The sequence below is a fragment of the Ischnura elegans genome, chromosome 7, assembly GCF_921293095.1.
Source record: "Ischnura elegans chromosome 7, ioIscEleg1.1, whole genome shotgun sequence".
Taxonomy (NCBI): Eukaryota; Metazoa; Arthropoda; class Insecta; order Odonata; family Coenagrionidae; genus Ischnura; species Ischnura elegans.
This window is the reverse complement of record NC_060252.1, coordinates 76,223,957-76,242,330: the sequence shown is the minus strand read 5'-3', so window position 1 is coordinate 76,242,330 and position 18,374 is coordinate 76,223,957. Positions and strand designations below refer to the sequence as shown.

The window sequence follows — 18,374 nt, the reverse complement described above, 5'->3', positions numbered from 1 at the left end:
AACCCAGTTCCAAATCGAGAAGCCGTTAAACGATATAGGGAAATCCATCCGGAAATTCAAAGGGCAGCATCGCAGCGATATCAGACGGCAAATCCGGAGGTTCATAGACAGGCCGAGCAGCGCTACGTAGAGGCAAACCCTGATGCTCGCACTGAGGCCTCTCAGCGATATAATGTAGCTAACCCTGAAATACACCGGGAGGCCAACAACCGTTTTTACAGGAATGTGAACACACGTGTCCGCAATTTAATACGAGAGTATGCCGGTCCAGCGTTGTCACGCGTATTGTGCCTAGGAAATCTTCCTGGCGAAGCTCTAGAGCATATACCATCACTCGGACTGCAAGTTGAGTCCTTAAGGTCAGAAATTATTTTCCGTTGTCCGTCCTGTAGGGCCGCACTCTTCCTTGAGGAATCTAAAAGAGCTAAATGGTGCTGTGGAGGCGGAGATTACATAGTAAATGCTTTACCGCGTCTTGAGGCTCCCTTTTATTCCGATAATTATTTTCTTAAAAACGCGCGGGCTTTCAACAACTTTTTTGCTTTTTCCGCTTTGGGGGTTAGTGGTAAATTTCAAAATCCCGACGCAGGTGTTGCCTTTGTAAAGATTCAGGGGAGGATTTACCACCGCGTATTCGATTTGAGCTGGAAAGGGGAGAAAAACAATATGGCGTTATACGTAGAGGACCCGCAGGAGCGACTCAGGTTAGCGAGGGAAATAGAATTGAGGCAGGACGTAGTCAATGACGTCATGGAATACCTTGGTCAGGTCAACCGCCTTATTGCAGATTTGCGGAATCTCAATAATCACGTCTCCGAGTCGGCGCACTTGGTTTTTAAACAGACCTCCAGGAGGACCGATGGACCGATAATTGGAGATGCACCCGCGACGAATGAGATAGCTGGAATCTTGAGCACAAATTTCGAGTATCATCCCCACCAGGTCGTTGTATGGAAAAAAGGAGAGGCGAAACCCCATCAGGTACATTATTTGAGTGAGACGTACGAGGCGTTGCAATATCCTCTTATATTCCCGTATGCGTCATCGGGATGGTCACCCGCCCTGCGCGATCGTTCGGGTAATAAAATTACGCAGGTTAAATATTATAGGAAACTGCTCCTCTCGGAGCCAAGATTCACGTTTTTGCGTCGGCTTTCTCAGGAGTATTTCGTAGACATGTGGTGCCGCGCAGAAGAGGAGCGTCTGCAATACGTTAAGCTTAATCAGCGTAACATTTTGAGAATCGCCTCGAGACAGGAGCTGGACGAGTCAATCGCCGCTGAGGGAGACATTGTGCCAGGGAAGGTTTACCTGCCGTCGACGTTCACCAATAGTCCGCGTTACATGCAGGTAAGGTATCTTGATGCAATGGCGCTGGTTTCGAGGAAAGGGAAACCCAGTTTTTTTCTTACCGTTACCTGTAATCCGTCCTGGGTCGAGATTAGATCTAGCTTAAACCCGGGTGAGGATGCCGTCGATAGACCAGATTTATGCGTGAGAGTGTTTCAGGAAAAGCTTCGTAAACTCCTCAATGGCATCAGGAACGGCGTCATTTTCGGAGAGCTAATTTACATTCTTTACGTGATAGAGTTTCAGAAGCGTGGCCTTCCCCACGCACACATCGCTTTTCGCGTCGCCGGTGGCGGCCCGACGCAATCAGATGAGATAGATTCTTTCGTCAGGGCCACCATTCCACCGAGAGAGGAGGCGAATGGCCGACTTCACACGTTGGTCCTTCAGCATATGGTCCATGGACCATGTGGCATTAATAACGCGAATGCACCGTGCATGGACAGGGAAACCGGGAAATGTTCGAAGCGGTATCCACGGTCGGCAAACGAAGTCACTCACGCCGACCGGAGAGGGTTCATTCTTTACCGTAGACCTTGCGATAGGACCGTCGAAATGGGAAGGAACCGAGTCGTAACGGATGAGTGGATCGTACCTTACAATCCTGCAGTTCTCCTCCTCATGGAATGCCACTGTAACCTCGAAGTGGCCACGAGTCAAAGAGTAGTCAAGTATTTGTTTAAATATATTAACAAGGGACCGGACCGCGCGAGAGTAGCGATCGTAGAGGACCAGTCGATGGACGAAGTTGAAAACTACGCCAACCTCCGATACATCAGTGCCTGCGAGGCCTTATGGCGTATATTAGAATATGACGTCAGTTGCCGGGAACCGACCGTGTTAAATTTACCAATCCATCTCCCTCAGCAGGATAACGTTATATTCCGCCCAGGACAGGAGAGGGAGGCGCTTCAGAGGAGCAAATCCAAGTTGACGTTGTATTTGAATAGGCCGGAAGATCCAGAATTCACGCCGTTGACGTTGATAGATTTTTACGAACAGTACGTAGTGGATACGACCGCTAAGCCAGGGAGCATTCCTTTCGACGATGGTAATCATTTCATTCATAAGCGACAGCGTGGGAGCAGCGTAGCTCGACTTCGGTGGCTCTCCCCCACGCTGGGGGAATTGTTTTTTCTGAGAATGCTCCTGGCGCGATTCCCGTGTAGGAGTTACGAGGAGTTGCGCACCGTAGACGCCGTTACCTACGGATCTTTTCAAGAAGCGGCAATGGCAAGAGGGTTGCTCGACGAACTAGACGAATACGGACACGCTCTAGAAGAGGCTGCGTCTTTTAAGACGGGAAGAGCCCTGCGACAACTCTTCTTCGCCGTAATTATGTTTGGTGCTCCCGCAGCCGTTCTTTGGGAAAGATTTAAGGGCCCCCTGAGCGAGGACTACGCGGGACGTTTAGACGAAAGAGCGGCCTATCATCACGCCCTATGCGATATAGATCACATGCTTCGTCCTCACGGAAGATGTTTGAGGGACATGGGTCTTCCTGAGGTCGAAGACGTAACTACGGAAGTCGGTCGAGAAGAGGTACGATGGAATCCCGAGGACGCCGCCAGGGCAGTTGAGGAGTGGCGTCCCAAGCTGACCGAGGAACAGCTTAGCGTTGTCGACGCCGTAATCACCGCCGTTAGGAATGTTCAGATGAGGGATAGAGTATTTTTTATTGACGGGCCAAGCGGGACGGGGAAAACCGTGGTTTTAAATCACCTGACGGCTAGGATGCGTGCAGAGGGCGCCATCGTGTTATGTACAGCCTCAACGGGAATAGCTGCTTTGAATCACCAAGGGGGTATCACCGCGCATTCAATGTTTCAATTACCGCTAGAGACGGACGACCCTAATGCACCGTGCGGCATTACCGGAGGGAGCCAGAGGGCCGATCTTATACGTAGGGCTTCGCTAATTATTTGGGATGAGGCGCCCATGTCACATAGAAACACAATAAACATTCTCGACCGATCATTGAGGGATATTTGTCAGGTGGAAGCGGCGTTCGGGGGGAAAGTTGTAGTGCTAGCCGGCGATTTCAGACAAATACCGCCTATTATTCCAGATGGGTCAAAGGCCGACATAATCGACGCTTCCCTTAAGTCATCCGTATTATGGCCTATCATTATTAAGAAAAAACTCCGTTCCATTCTTCGCTCTCGAGACGACCGTGCGTACTCGAAGTTCGTTCTCGCTGTCGGGGAAGATAGAGTCCCAACCGTAGCGATGGGGGAATATCAAACTATTCCTCTCGGTAGTATTTCATTCACAACATCATTGCAGGAGCTTATAGATTTCGTGTATCCCGCTGATGTTTTAAGTAATCCAGCCCTATGCTGTAACCGCGCCATTCTGTCGGGGACTAATCATAACATCTCGGAAATAAATAGATTCGTATTGGACATGATACCGGGAGAAATTGTTCGCCTGTGCAGCGCCGATAGCACACCACCGTGCGCGGGGGCGGTGGATAACACATTAATACATACGGACGTTCTCAACGCTATAAGTCACTCGGGTGTCCCTGACCACATTCTGGAGTTGAAGGTTGGCTGCGTGGCCATATTGATTAGAAACATCAGCTTTGAAGATCGTTTAGTTAACGGGACGAAAGTTATCGTAGAGAAAATATCCCGGCGATTTATTGAAGCTAGAATTCCGAATGCGACAGACACGGTAATGATCCCTAGAATACCTTTTAAATTTGCCGTTTCAAATTCAGGGATAGAAATGATCCGTAAACAATTTCCTTTAAAAGTGGCGTACGGAGTCACTATAAATAAGTCTCAAGGCCAGACCCTGGAAAAAGTAGGCGTCGATTTGCGGAGCGATGTATTTTCTCACGGTCAGTTGTACGTTGCTCTAGGCCGCGTTAGATCGGTGAACGACGTGAAAGTCTTAGTAAACGAAAACAGAGTAAGTAATGACAGGGCTCATACAATTAATATCGTTATGAAAGAACTATTAGATACATGAACACGATAGTTAAGTTTGCACGGGAAAAACATGTAATTTTTGAAAACGTTCACTCAAATAGAAACACAACAACGACGATAACAATTTATGGTAACGGTGACTATTGCCTCGCGTAATTCACGGTTTGAAAAATGCTTTTAACAGGAATAATTTAGAATTAAAGTAATCGGGAACCGGTGTCCAATGAAGGCGTCGCAGTAAATGAATGCCAATGAAAATTTATTCATTCCTGGCAAACACCAAAGTAGTATTGTTTTCTCCCATGGGAAATAGTATATAGCCTTGGGAAGGTCTCGAAGAGCAGAAGACAGAAGTAAAAATTTTTGTAATTGAAGAAAGAACATTGAAAGATGGCCCTCATTCTGCCCGCATCATCCTCGAAGATTTCGTACGAGAAAAAAGAAGACTATCCACCTGCGTATTCACTATCCGAATCCATAAACATGCGCTGCGCTGAGTTGTGTAGGATTGCTACGAGAAGTACGAGAATGCCTTCCATGTCTACGCTTTGAGGTGCTTAGGGTGACCTTATCCTCGCTCGAAAGAGTTGGTCACCAAGAAGATTGTAGAGTAGGGACATGTGAAGGCCGAGTACTGGCCATAGGGATAGGGTGTGTGAAGACCCTACGTGCCTTCAATCGTAATCGTTCTATATTTTACGGAGACCCATTAGGACGCTGTGAACGGCTGGTCTCCGGCGTAGGGGGGAGAAGGCACCACGGGTGTTTCCACCGCAGAGAGAGAGAGGTATCCAAGAAGATTGAAGACTAGGGAAATGGAGGGGATTAGTTTCGTAATTCGTAGGTAGAAACAGTAGTCGTTTTAATTTAAAAAATACAAAAACCCAAAAAAAATGAAAAAACTAAAATACAAAAATAGTATATTAATTTTTTTGGTATTGCATGTTGTTTGATCAAAATGAACTTTGTTTTTCCATCACATTATTTCATTATTTCCGTATAACTTCGAAAACTTCGAAGTTCCGCATGACCGGAGGTCAATTTTTTTTAACACACTATGAAGAAATAGTGATTTATGCATGTTAGGGAAAACAAAAACCATAACCACAAATAAATTCAAAACGGTAGAACAGAATATTAATAGTTTTAGTGTAGAAAATGTATTAGTACACCATATTATGTATGTCAACTCTTTAATAAGAAGCACCTAGCATGATATATTAATGCATGTGCTCCAAGATGAGTTTCTTCGGAGTACGGTGTTATTTATTTTATTTACATTATATCAACTAACTTATCCCCGGTATGAGTGATGTAATATGATTTTGACATTAACTGAAATGCGTGGAGGTTCCGCATTGCTGGTGGGGAATACATATTTATTCAGAACAAGTATGATTATTATTTTATGCATGTAATAAAAAAGGAAAAAAATTAAAATTTCTTACATAGGACTGTGGAGTTGTGTTATCACGTGGATGAGTCAAGAATTCTGCTGCAATATTTGATTGTTGGCACCTATCTTATCATTAATGTTAATCAGCAAAGTATTTTTAGGGTAATGGGGCCTGTTTCGAAGGCGTCTTAATTATGGTGGCAGTAGGGCGTCAATGATTGGGGATCCTGCCAGTTGGTGAAACAGAAGGGGTCCGCAATCATTGGCGCGATGGACCGGCCATCGGTATTCATATTCATTTGTTTGAATGCTGGAAACGGGTTCCTAACGAGCTGTTTGTGGTACCTCACGGGTCAGCATGGAAAACCACAGTAAACGGAAAGAATTTCTAATGAAGAAGCAGGATCAATTTCAAAAATTTTAAATTTATTGGTACTCCCAGTTTCGCTGGTACCAGTATATTTAAAATTGTGAAAATTGCTCCTTCTTCTTCGTTGTGTTCCGTTTCCACTCCATTTCGCCTAATACCTAAGATTATATTCGAAAGACCTTCTGTCTAAAAAAAATGAACTCCATCGTTGTACATAGAATGTGAAAGCTATATTATGTATTCAGGTCTTACTATTTTTGCCATTTCTCACATGAGATAGTTCTACTTGAAACATCCTTAAATATATTCGTGTCCAAACTCCCCTAAACAATAAATTACTACAAAATGGACCCTTTCAACATTTTCAGCGTGTCATGCGATACACATTCACATTTTTCTACCCGTTTCGGTGACTTTTTATGAGAATACTTGAAAGGCTTATGGACTCAATACTAGATCTCATATGACACTACCATGTCCAAATACCCTGTACACACACGCTTGAAGAATTCAAGCATTATATACTCGTTACATATATAAAAGCTGCAAATTCATTGATGACTGATTCATTGATACAAATTCACAGCCCAAACTGCCGGGTCGATCGAGTTGAAATTTTCGGTGGTAAAACTAAAAAAAAATTCATCGGGAGGAAAAATCTCAAAATTCCGAAAAGTGCGATACTTTTCGATATATATCGAGTTGAATTAACATGGCGGCCTTATGGGACTAAAACTATTTCCTTAATATCGTCATTAATAAGTGTCTCAGGGCAATCGTCTCCCATTGACGTAAACAAGATTTTTTGGTCGATTTTTTGATACCTTGGTGTTTCGACGATCTCTTTCGATGACTGTCGAAATAATTTTTGAAAATCGACAATGCTTTTCTTATGGGCAAACTTTGGAATTTTTTTTGACCCACTTGCAAAGGTAGTTGGACGTTCGCCGCCTAATACATTGTTTCTAATTTTTAGCCTGATTTTTCGGCTATCTCGGCATTTTTGTATGTCGAATAGATTCCGAGTTATTAGCATTATCGAAATAACATTGTCGAGATAGGACGATCGATAAATATCGATTTGAGAGCTGGCGCTTCAAAATTAGGCTATTCAGCTCAAAAAAGCATGCCTACAAACGTACCTTCGGTACGTCCAGGTTTTCATTTTTATTTAGATTTCGTAATATTTAACGAGTTATTTCATTCCGAATTTTTCCCAAATTATTTTCTTGAGCCCGCGGCAATCGCCGCCATTCCTCTCCGCCAAACGGGCGGTGGTCGGTGCCCGTAAGATATACACGCATTTCCCCATCTCATTCATACATGCAGGCGGGTGAAATTTGCGCAGGGCTAACATAGGACTATACCCAGTAAAGCCTCACGGCATAACTTTTTAAAGTATTGATTTTTTCATTACGAAACCAGTATCGCATAGGCGACACTCATTTGTTATGTATACAGATTTTGCATTGACATGGGCCCATGCTTTAGAAGGTGACTTTGCTGCTATGGTGAAACGGAAATGCGCATAACTTCGAAAGTATTTCACCTAAGCCTATGAAATTTGGCGAAACGGTACATCATTGTAATGTGCATTTGACTATATAAAATGTAGTCCAGTACTGGTCATTACTTTCGATATGTATCGAAACTACGTTTTCTTGGATTTTATCGAAAGCTAATAACTTATTGGAATACTCATCTCCGGGGATAGTTGTGCCGGCATAACATGTGAACCGACCAACCAATGGAAAAAAACAAATGACATGCTTATTTCCGAGAACCTATGTCAGTATAATCGAATTATTCGATTCGATTATTTTAACTAATATGAATATTGAGATAACTTGACAAGTTTTTGTGGTAGATGAATGAAATTTGGTAAATTGGTACATATTGGTATTCCTCATAATGGAATGTGGAAATATGTTTTGCATGTAGTCCCATATTCGATATATATCGAATCTGCGTTTTCTTAAAATATATCGAATTGCTATAACACATACGATTCGGCATCCACGGGCATATGTGCGATAGTAAGAGATATAAGATGACCAAAGAATGAATTTAAAATCCAAAGCTATGAGCATTTTGCCGTACAGATGTCAGTGTAATCGAATGTTCGATTCGATTATAATAAGAAATAGGAATATGGACATAACTTGAGTAGTATTTCACGTAGATGAATGAAATTTAGTAAATGGGTAGATATTGGTATTTGGCATAATGCACAGGGGATATACGTTTTGTATGTCGTCTCACATTCGATTTATATCGAATCTGCGTTTTCTTAAAATATATCGAATTGCTATAATACGTAAAATTAAGCATCCAAGGGCATAGTTGTGATGCTAATAGATTGTGGATGACCATAGAATTAAATTCGAAACAAAAGCTATGAGCATTTTGCCGTACAGATGTCAGTGCAATCGAACGTTCGATTCGATTATAATAAGAAATAGGAATATTGACATAACTTGAGAAATATTTGAAGTGGATGAATGAAAATTGGTATCTGGGTACATATTGGTATTTAGCATAATTCATAGGGTATAAACATTTTGTATGTCGTCTCACAGTCGATATATATCGAATCTGCGTTTTCTTAAAATATATCGAATTGCTATACTACGTAAAATTAAGCATCGAAGGGCATAGTTGTGATGCTAATAGATTGTGGATGACCATAGAATTAAATTCGAAACAAAAGCTATGAGCATTTTGCCGTACAGATGTCAGTGCAATCGAACGTTCGATTCGATTATAATAAGAAATAGGAATATTGACATAACTTGAGAAGTATTTGAAGTGGATGAATGAAAATTGGTATCTGGATACATATTGGTATTTAGCATAATTCATAGGGTATAAACATTTTGTATGTCGTCTCACAGTCGATATATATCGAATCTGCGTTTTCTTCAAATGTATCGAATTGCTATACTGCGTAGAAATTAAGCATCCACGGGCATAGTTGTGATGGTAGTTGATTGTGGATGACCATAGAATGATTTCCGAATTATTGCCATGAGAGTTTTACCATAGAGATGTCAGTATAATCGAAGTTCAATTCGAATATTATATTGAATACGAATATTGACATAACTTGAGATATATTTGAGGAAGATGATTGAAATTTGGTAAATGGGTACATATTGGTAATTTACATAACGCACAGGGGAGATACGCTTTGTATGTCGTCTCACATTCGATATATATCGAATCCGCTTTTCATTAAAATGTATCGAATTGCTATATCACATAATATTTAGCAAAGTTGAGAAGGTCATATACGGTTGATGAAGAGAATGAATGGAAATGTATAATTTGATGAAAGTATGAAGAGATTTGCTTTTTTCTCAATACAGATGTCACTTTATTCATTAGTTCGAATCGATTATGGTAGCAAATATTAAAATTGACATATTTCCTTAACTATTTCAGTTAGAGGTATGAAATTTCAGGTGTGAATACATATTAGTATTTCACTTACTGTTGAATAGAAATTAATGAAGATAATTGGCTTACTTTAAATTTATATCAAATATGCGTTTTCATAAAATATATCGTATAACTTTAACTTGGTGTGATGGAATTTTCTAAGTTTTTACTAACTTATGGACCCCGGACTAGGCTACTTCTGACACCACTCTACCTCAATACCCTTCACTAACACGCTTGAAGAATTCAAGCGCCAATATACTCGTTACATATATAAAAGCTGCAATGTCATTGATCACTTATTCATTGATACAAATTCGCAGCCCAAACTGCCGGGCCGATCGAGATGAAATTTCCGGTAGTAAAACTAAAAAAAAATTCATCGGGAGAAAAAATCTGAAAATTCCAAAAAGTGCGATACTTTTCGATATATATCGTGTTGAATTAACATGGCAGCCTTATGGGACTAAAACGTTTTCCTTAATATCATCATGAATAACAGTTTTAGAGAGATCACCTCCCTCTGACGTAAACTAGATTTTTTGGTCGATTTTTTGGTATCTTAGTTTTTCGTCGATCTCTTTCGATCACTGTCGAAATAATTTTTGAAAATCGACAATGCTTTTCTTATGGGCAAACTTTGGAATTTTTTTTGACCCACTTGCAAAAGTAGTTGGACGTTCGCTGCCTAATACATTGTTTCTAATTTTTAGCCTGATTTTTCGGCTATCTCTGAATTTTCGTATATCGGTAACATTTCGAGTTATAAGCATTATCGAAATAACATTGTCGAGATAGGACGATCGATAAATATCGATTTGAGAGCTGGTGCTTCAAAATTAGGCTATTCAGCTCAAAAAAGCATGCCTACAAACGTACCTTCGGTACGTCCAGGTTTTCATTTTTATTTAGATTTCGTAATATTTAACGAGTTATTTCATTCCGAATTTTTCCCAAATTATTTTCTTGAGCCCGCGGCAATCGCCGCCATTCCTTTCCGCCAAACGGGCGGTGGTCGGTGCCCGTAAGATATACACGCATTTCCCTATCTCATACGTGCATGTATACGGATGAAATTTGGAGAGGGCTAACATGGTTATGATCCCAGTAAAGCCTCACCGCCTAACTTTTTTGAGTATTGATTTTTTCATTACGTATTCGGTATCGCATATGCAACAGTCATTTGTTATATATACGGATTTCCCTTTGACATTGACCATAGGCTTAGAAGGTGAATTACCTGCAATAGTGTAATGGAAAAGAGCATAACTTCCAAAGTATTTCACCTAAGCCTATGAAATTTGGCAGATAGGTACATCATTGTATTGTTATTATGACCATATAAAATTTAGTCCAATAATCACCATCACTTTCGATATATATCGAACCTACGTTTTCTTTAATTCTATCGAATGTTAATAACTTATTGGAATACTCATCTCCGGGGGAAAGTTGTGCCGGCATTACATGTAAAAACGACACACCAATTGAAAAAAAAACAGATGACATGGATATTACAGAGAACCGGTGTCAGTATAATCGATTTTCGATTCGATTATTATAACTAAAATGAATATTGAGATAACTTTATAAGTATTTGCAGTAGATTAATGAAATTTGGTAAATTGGTACATATTGGTATTGCTCATAATTTAATGGGGAAATTTGTTTTGTATGTAGTCCCTTATTCGATATATATCGAATCTGCGTTTTCCTAAAATATATCGAATTGCTATAACACATACGATTCGGCATCCACGGGCATATTTGCGATGGTAATAAATAGTGGATGACCATAGAATGATTTTCGAATCAATAGCTATGAGCATTTTGCCAAACAGATTTCAGTGTTATCGAACGTTCGATTCGATTATAATAAGAAATAGGAATATTGACATAACTTGGGAAGTATTTGAGGTAGATGAATGAAATTTGGTAAATGGGTAGATATTGGTATTTGGCATCATGCACAGGGGATATACGTTTTGTATTTTGTCTCACATTCGATATATATCGAATCTGCGTTTTCTTAAAATATATCGAATTGCTATACTACGTAAAAATTAAGCATCCACGGGCATAGTTGTGATTGAAATAGATTGTGGATCACCATAGAATGAAATTCGAAGAAATAAATATGAGAATTTTACCATACAGATGTCATTATAATCGAAGTTCGATTCGATTATTATATGAAATACGAATATTGACATAACTTGAGAATTTTTTGAGATACATGAATGAAATTTGGTGAATGGGTACATATTGGTATTCCTCATAACGCACAGGGGAAAAACGTTTTGTATGTCCTCTCAAATTCAATATATATCGAATCCGCTTTTCATTAAAATATATCGAATTGCTATATCACATAGTATTTAGCATCCACGGGCAAAGTTTTGATGGTAATAGATATTTGATGACCATAGAACGCAACTTTAATCAATAGCAATGAGTATTTCACTGTACCGATGTCAGTATAATCGTAAGTTCGATTCGATTAATATCGCAAATACAAATATTGATATAACTTGATAAGTATTTCAGGTAGATCAAAGAAATTTGGTAAATGGGTACATATTGGTATTTCTTATTATGCCAAGGGGAAATACGTTTTGTATGTAGCCTCACATTCGATATATATCGAATCTTCGTTTCCTTAAAATGTATCGATTTGCTATACCACGTAGGTTTTGGCATCCACGGGCATAGTTGAGAAGGTGAGAGATAGTGGATGACCATAGAATGAATATTAATCAATATCTCTGAGCATTTTACTTTTAGTATGCAAGTATATTCGAAATATCGATTCGATTATTATAAAAAATACGAATATTGACATAACTTGAAAAGTATTTGAGGTAGATGAATGAAATTTGGTAAATGAGTAAATATTTGTATTCTTCAAAATGCACATAGGACATATGTTTTGTATTTAGTCTCTCATTCGATATATATCGAAAATGCGATTACTTAAGGTGCATCACATTGCTTTACAACATAATATTTTGTATCCACGGGCATATTCGAGAAGGTTTATAGATAATGGAAGAATAGAATGAATTTGTATGGATATTTTGATTAAAGTATGAATAGATTTGTGTATTTTTCAATACAGATGTCACTTTATTCATAAGTTCGATTCGATTATTGTAGAAAATATGCAAATTGAATATCTTAATAACTATTTCAGTTAGAGGTATGAAATTTCGTGTGTTAGTATATGTTAGTATTCAACTTGCTGTCAAATAGAAATTAATGAAGACTATGGGCTAAGTTCCAATTAATATCAAATATGAGTTTTCATAAAATTAATCGACTGGCTTTACCTTTGACATGGTGAATTTCTCATACTTTTCAACAACTTATGGACCCAGGACCAGGCCACCATTCACACCACCATATCTCCTTACCCACCACGACACGCTTGAAGAATTCAAGCGCTTATATACTCGTTATATATTTAAAGCTGGAAATTCATTAAAATTGCGTGATTGACCATAATTAGCAGCCCAAACTACCGGGCCGATCGAGCTGAGATTTTTTGTGGTAAAACTAAAAAAATATTCATCGGGAGAAAAAATCTGAAAATGCCAAAAAGTGCGATAATTTTCGAGATATATCGATCTACTTTAACATGGGCTCTTATGGAAAAAAAATAAATTCGCGATATGACCCACTTTAAATCGCCGCACGCGGACGAGATCCAACTGGGAAACATTAGTTTTTTGGCCGATTTTTTTGGCATGGGTTGGAAGCTTCCAAGTCGAGCCGATTTCGAGATATCGATTTACACGCGACCTTATGTGATTTCGATTTGAGAGCTGGCGAACGAAAATTAAGCTATCTAGCTCGCGAAGTTGTTGGCACAAGCCTAACTATTCGTTAGACTTTGGGTTTTCTTTTTTAATTAGGTATTGTAATAGTTAATGAATTATTTCATTTTGAAATTTTCCCTAATTATTTTTTTGGCTTCCCGGCGATCGCCGCCATTCCTCCCCGCCAAACGGCTTGAGGTCGGACTCGGTAAGAAAAACGCGCATCGCCTTATAGGAGGGAGCATGGCAGTAGACGGGAGAAATACGATAAGTATGGGACGATACCCAATCAACCATCGCGGTCCATTCTTCGAAATGCATTGCTCTTTTGTTTTCAAATTATTATTATCTTAGGCCTCATGCACCATGGATGGGTATATGAGTTTGATATAAGGGCCGCCATTGCCTGTTCGGTGAACCTATGCTGCCATTGAAAAACGCGAATTTGCACTACTTGGTTGGTATTACAGGTAGACCAATGAAATTTGCAGGAATGGTACATCTTGGTATTCTTCACGGAGCATTGTTAAACATACTACTGCTGGTGGGCTCACCTTCGATATATATCGAATCTACGTTTTATTGTATTTTAACGAATGCTAATAAGTACTTGGAATATTCATAAATGGGGACAGATTAGCCAGCCTAATATTGAGAAAGACCAAGAAATGGAATACCAACCAATGAAATTGCGTATTTCAGAGTTCCGGGGTCAGCATAATCGAAAGTTCGATACGATTATTATACCAAATACGTAAAGTAGCATAACTTCTTAAATATTTTTGATAGACCGATAAAATTTGGTTATTTGGTACATCATAGTATTCCTCATAATTCATTGTAAAAATATAATTTGTATGTAGTCTCATATTCGATATATATCGATTCTGCGTTTTCTTAAAATGTATCGAATTGCTACACCACATAGTATGTAGCATCGAAGGGGTAAGTTGAGGTGGTATTAAATAGTTGATGATCGTAAAAAGAATTCTGAATCATTAGAGTTGCGCATTTCACCATACAGGTGTCAGTGTAATTGAAAGTTCGATTCGATTATTATACCAAATAAGTAAATTGGCATAACTTGATAAGTATTTTCGTTACACCAACGAAATTTGGTAAATGAGTACATCTTGGTATTTGTCATGAATTACACTGGGAATACGTACTGTATGTAGTCTCACATTCGATATATATCGAATCTGCGTTTTCCAAAAATATATCGAATTGCTATAATACTTAGGATTTAACATCCACGGGCATAGTTGAGAAGGTAATAGATAGTGTACGACCATAGAATGAAATTCTAATCAATAGCTATGAGAATTTTACTGTACAGATGTCAGAATAATCGAATGTTCGATTCGATTATTATAACAAATACGAATGTTGACATAACTTGATAAGTATTTGAGGTAGATGAATGAAATTTGGTAAATGAGTACATATTGGTGTTCCTCATAATGCACAGGGGAAATATGTTTACTATGTAGTCTCACATTCGATATATATCGAATCTGCTATTACCTAAAATATATCGAATTGCTATAACACATAGAATTTAGCATCCACGGACATAGTTGAGAAGATAGTAGATAGTGTACGACCATAGACTGAAATTCTAATCAATAGTTATGGGCATTTTACTGTGCAGGTGTCAGTATAATCGAAAGTTCGATTCGATTATTTTACTAAATACGTAAATTGCCATAACTTAATAAGTATTACTGTTAGACCAATGAAATTTAGTGAATTGATACATCTTGGTATTACACATATTGTGTTGTGTAAATATGTTTACTATGTAGTCTCATATTCGATATATATCGAATCTGCGTTTTCTTAAAATATATCGAATTGCTATAATACATGGGATTTAACATCCACGGGCATAGTAGAGAAGGAAATACATAGTGTACGACCATAGAATGAAATTCTAATCAATAGTTATGGGCATTTTACTGTGCAGATGTCAGTATATTTGAAAGTTCGATTCGATTATTTTACTAAATACGTAAATTGCCATAACTTAATAAGTATTACTGTTAGACCAATGAAATTTGGTGAATAGATACATCTTGGTGTTACATATAATGTGTTGTGTAAATATGTTTACTATGTAGTCTCATATTCGATATATATCGAATCTGCGTTTTCTTAAAATATATCGAATTGCTATAATACATGGGATTTAACATCCACGGGCATAGTTGAGAAGGAAATAGATAGTGATCGACCATAGAATGAAATTCTAATCAATAGCTATGAGCATTTTACTGTACAGGTGTCAGTATAATCGAAAGTTCGATTCGATTATTACAATAAATACGAATATTGACATAACATGATAAGTATTTCAGGTAGATGAATGATATTTGGTAAATGGGTGCATATTGGTATTCCTCATAATGCACAGGGGAAATATGTTCACTATGTAGTCTCACATTCGATATATATCGAATCTGCTTTTACCTAAAATATATCGAATTGCTATACCACATAGAATTTAGCATCCACGGGCATAGTTGAGAAGGAAATAGATAGTGGATGACCATAGAATGAAATTATAACCAAAAGCTTTGAGCAATTTACTGTACAGATGCCAGTATATAATCGAAAGTTCGATTAAATCATTGTAAGTTATACCAATATTGACATAACATGATAAGTATTTGAGGTAGATGAACGAAATTTGGTAATTGGGTACATATTGGTATTCCTCATTATGCACAGGGGAAATATGTTTTGTATATTGCGTCAAATTCGATATATATCGAATCTGCGTTTCCTTAAAATATAACGAATTGCCATACCGCATAGAATTTAGCATCCACGGGCATAGTTGAGAAATTAATTGATAGTCGATGAATAGAATGAATAGAAATGTATAACCTAATAAAAATATGAATAGATTTTTGTATTTTTCAAAATAGATGTTACTTTTTTTAAATTCGATTCGATTACTGTAGAAAATATTCAAAACGACATATCTTCATAACAATTTCAGTTAGACCAATGAAATTTGAAGTGTGTGTGCATATTAGTATTCCTCTTACTTCCCAATAAAAATTAATGAAGAGAATGGACTACCTTTAGATTTATATCGAATATGCGTTTTCATAAAATATGTCGAATTGCTTTAACATTACGTGGTGAAAATTTCGAACTTTTTACCAACTTATGGACCCAGGACTAGGCTACAATTGACACCACCATATCTTCTACCCTTTACACACCCGCTTGAAGAATTCAAGCACCCAATCGACTCGTTATTATTTACATCTAAATTTGGAGATGAAAAAACGATTGTTTTGTTTTATAAGAATCAATAGCAACCACAAGAACTAAATACAGATTACAAATTTCAAAGGTTTTGTTTATGATGAAATTGATTCCATGAAGAACATGTAGAGTAAAAAGAAATCACATCAATATAATGCATGTTAAAAAAAGTACCACTCCTACCCACCCACTTTAGTGGATTGTGATCTACCAAACTCCTTGGTAGATCACAATCCACTAAAAAGTCCAAGAATCAATTAAAAGTAAACATTATTCAACCAACTCGAACGAGTGAATTTCGACTCGGCAAAATAAAAATCCGGCATTTATGAAACAAAAACTCTACCAGTTTCCTCCAACGACCTAAGACTATATAAAAAATAATAAAACTACATAACGTTCACAAGCCCAGCACAAAGCCGGTGAAAGGAGAGTATGAGTAGCTATACCGTAGGGATTCAAATACGCATGCAAACCTTGAAATAATTCCCAGGTAAGAGGCAATTTATTTGCCTTAGCAACAGAGTAAAGGTCTTCCCATCTGACGACTGAAAAAGCCAGTACGAAAAATGGCAAAGGTGAGGGATGAGAAGTGGTGGAGGGGAGGGGAAACTGCGAGGCAATGTGATTTTCTGTCTCATGCAAATATGTACATGGGCACGTTCGGGGGAATACTTAAATGGTTTCAATGCTCCACCCCGAAAACATTTTTACCCCGATAGGGATGCGGAGGAAAAGTGTAAACAAAATAACTATGAGGAACAGGAGAAAGAGTGGAGGAATCATGAAGACAACAGATCGAAGACGGAGGCGGAAAATAGACGTAAATATATTACTCATAAAATGCCTTGAAATACACTGACAATGAGCGTACAAATGAGCATAAATGGTAGCCTCAAGTTTTCCGACGAAGGCACCTTAAATAAAACTAATCTATTTTTCATTAGCATAAAAATAACCTGCATGAAATGTAACATATATCAGTTTCTTTTTTATGCCTATTTTTTTAATCCTAATTAATATTTAAATTATGATTGATGAAAATATGACTGCCAAATATTGATCGAATTTTATAGAGCATGAAAAATACTCGTGTACGCAGAGTAATTTTCTTCCTTGAAAGAAACCCATGAAAACGCAGTTAGTGACACGAAGTTTGATAGCTATTAATGTTTTTTTTATATTAAACGAACGTCATGCTAGAAGCAAGTATCACGGACAGTAATAGTCAATCTCCGTCGCGACTACAGTGGTAATGCTCCCTGATGAAACTCAAGATTTTCTCAAGATTCAAATTAATATTCCGTTAAGCATACAGCATATGGGCAGAAAAATATTATGTAGATATCGATAATAATTAAGGCTATCTCTATTAAATAAATATCGATAATAATATTAATATCGACAATAATTGATGCTATTAAACTTGTCCGGATCTCAAAAGGTATTTGAAAAACCGTCATTAACACTCAACATAAAATAAAAGCAAAGTAAGCGATGCTTTGTTACGAGTTAAATAATTTTAACGCCATAATAACTCAATGAAAAATTCCTTGTAATAATGAATCTACTGAAAATTTTCATTTTTTAAATCTTTAATTTATGTAAATTATGCATAAAAAATAGTAAAAACCTACTTCTTTATATTTTTTATATTTAAAAACCTCAAAATTTAAACTAAGTTAAAGCACTAAATATAACTTTAATAGTTCTAACTCAAGTCCTGCTTATCATATTCTAAGCATCTACTCTTTAAGGTCCTATTTAAACAGGTAAAG

General features: G+C 37.8%; 1 protein-coding gene across 1 annotated transcript in view; it reads left to right on the top strand.

Annotated features, from left to right (window-relative positions):
• Nucleotides 1-1,176: 1,176 nt before the first annotated feature.
• Nucleotides 1,177-18,374, top strand: part of LOC124163002 — a 47,167-nt gene continuing 29,969 nt past the window's right edge. The window contains exons 1-2 of the mRNA XM_046539784.1: nucleotides 1,177-1,350; nucleotides 2,221-3,900. Of these exons, the coding sequence (XP_046395740.1) occupies nucleotides 1,177-1,350; nucleotides 2,221-3,900 (1,854 nt within the window). The remainder of the gene's footprint in view (nucleotides 1,351-2,220; nucleotides 3,901-18,374) is intronic.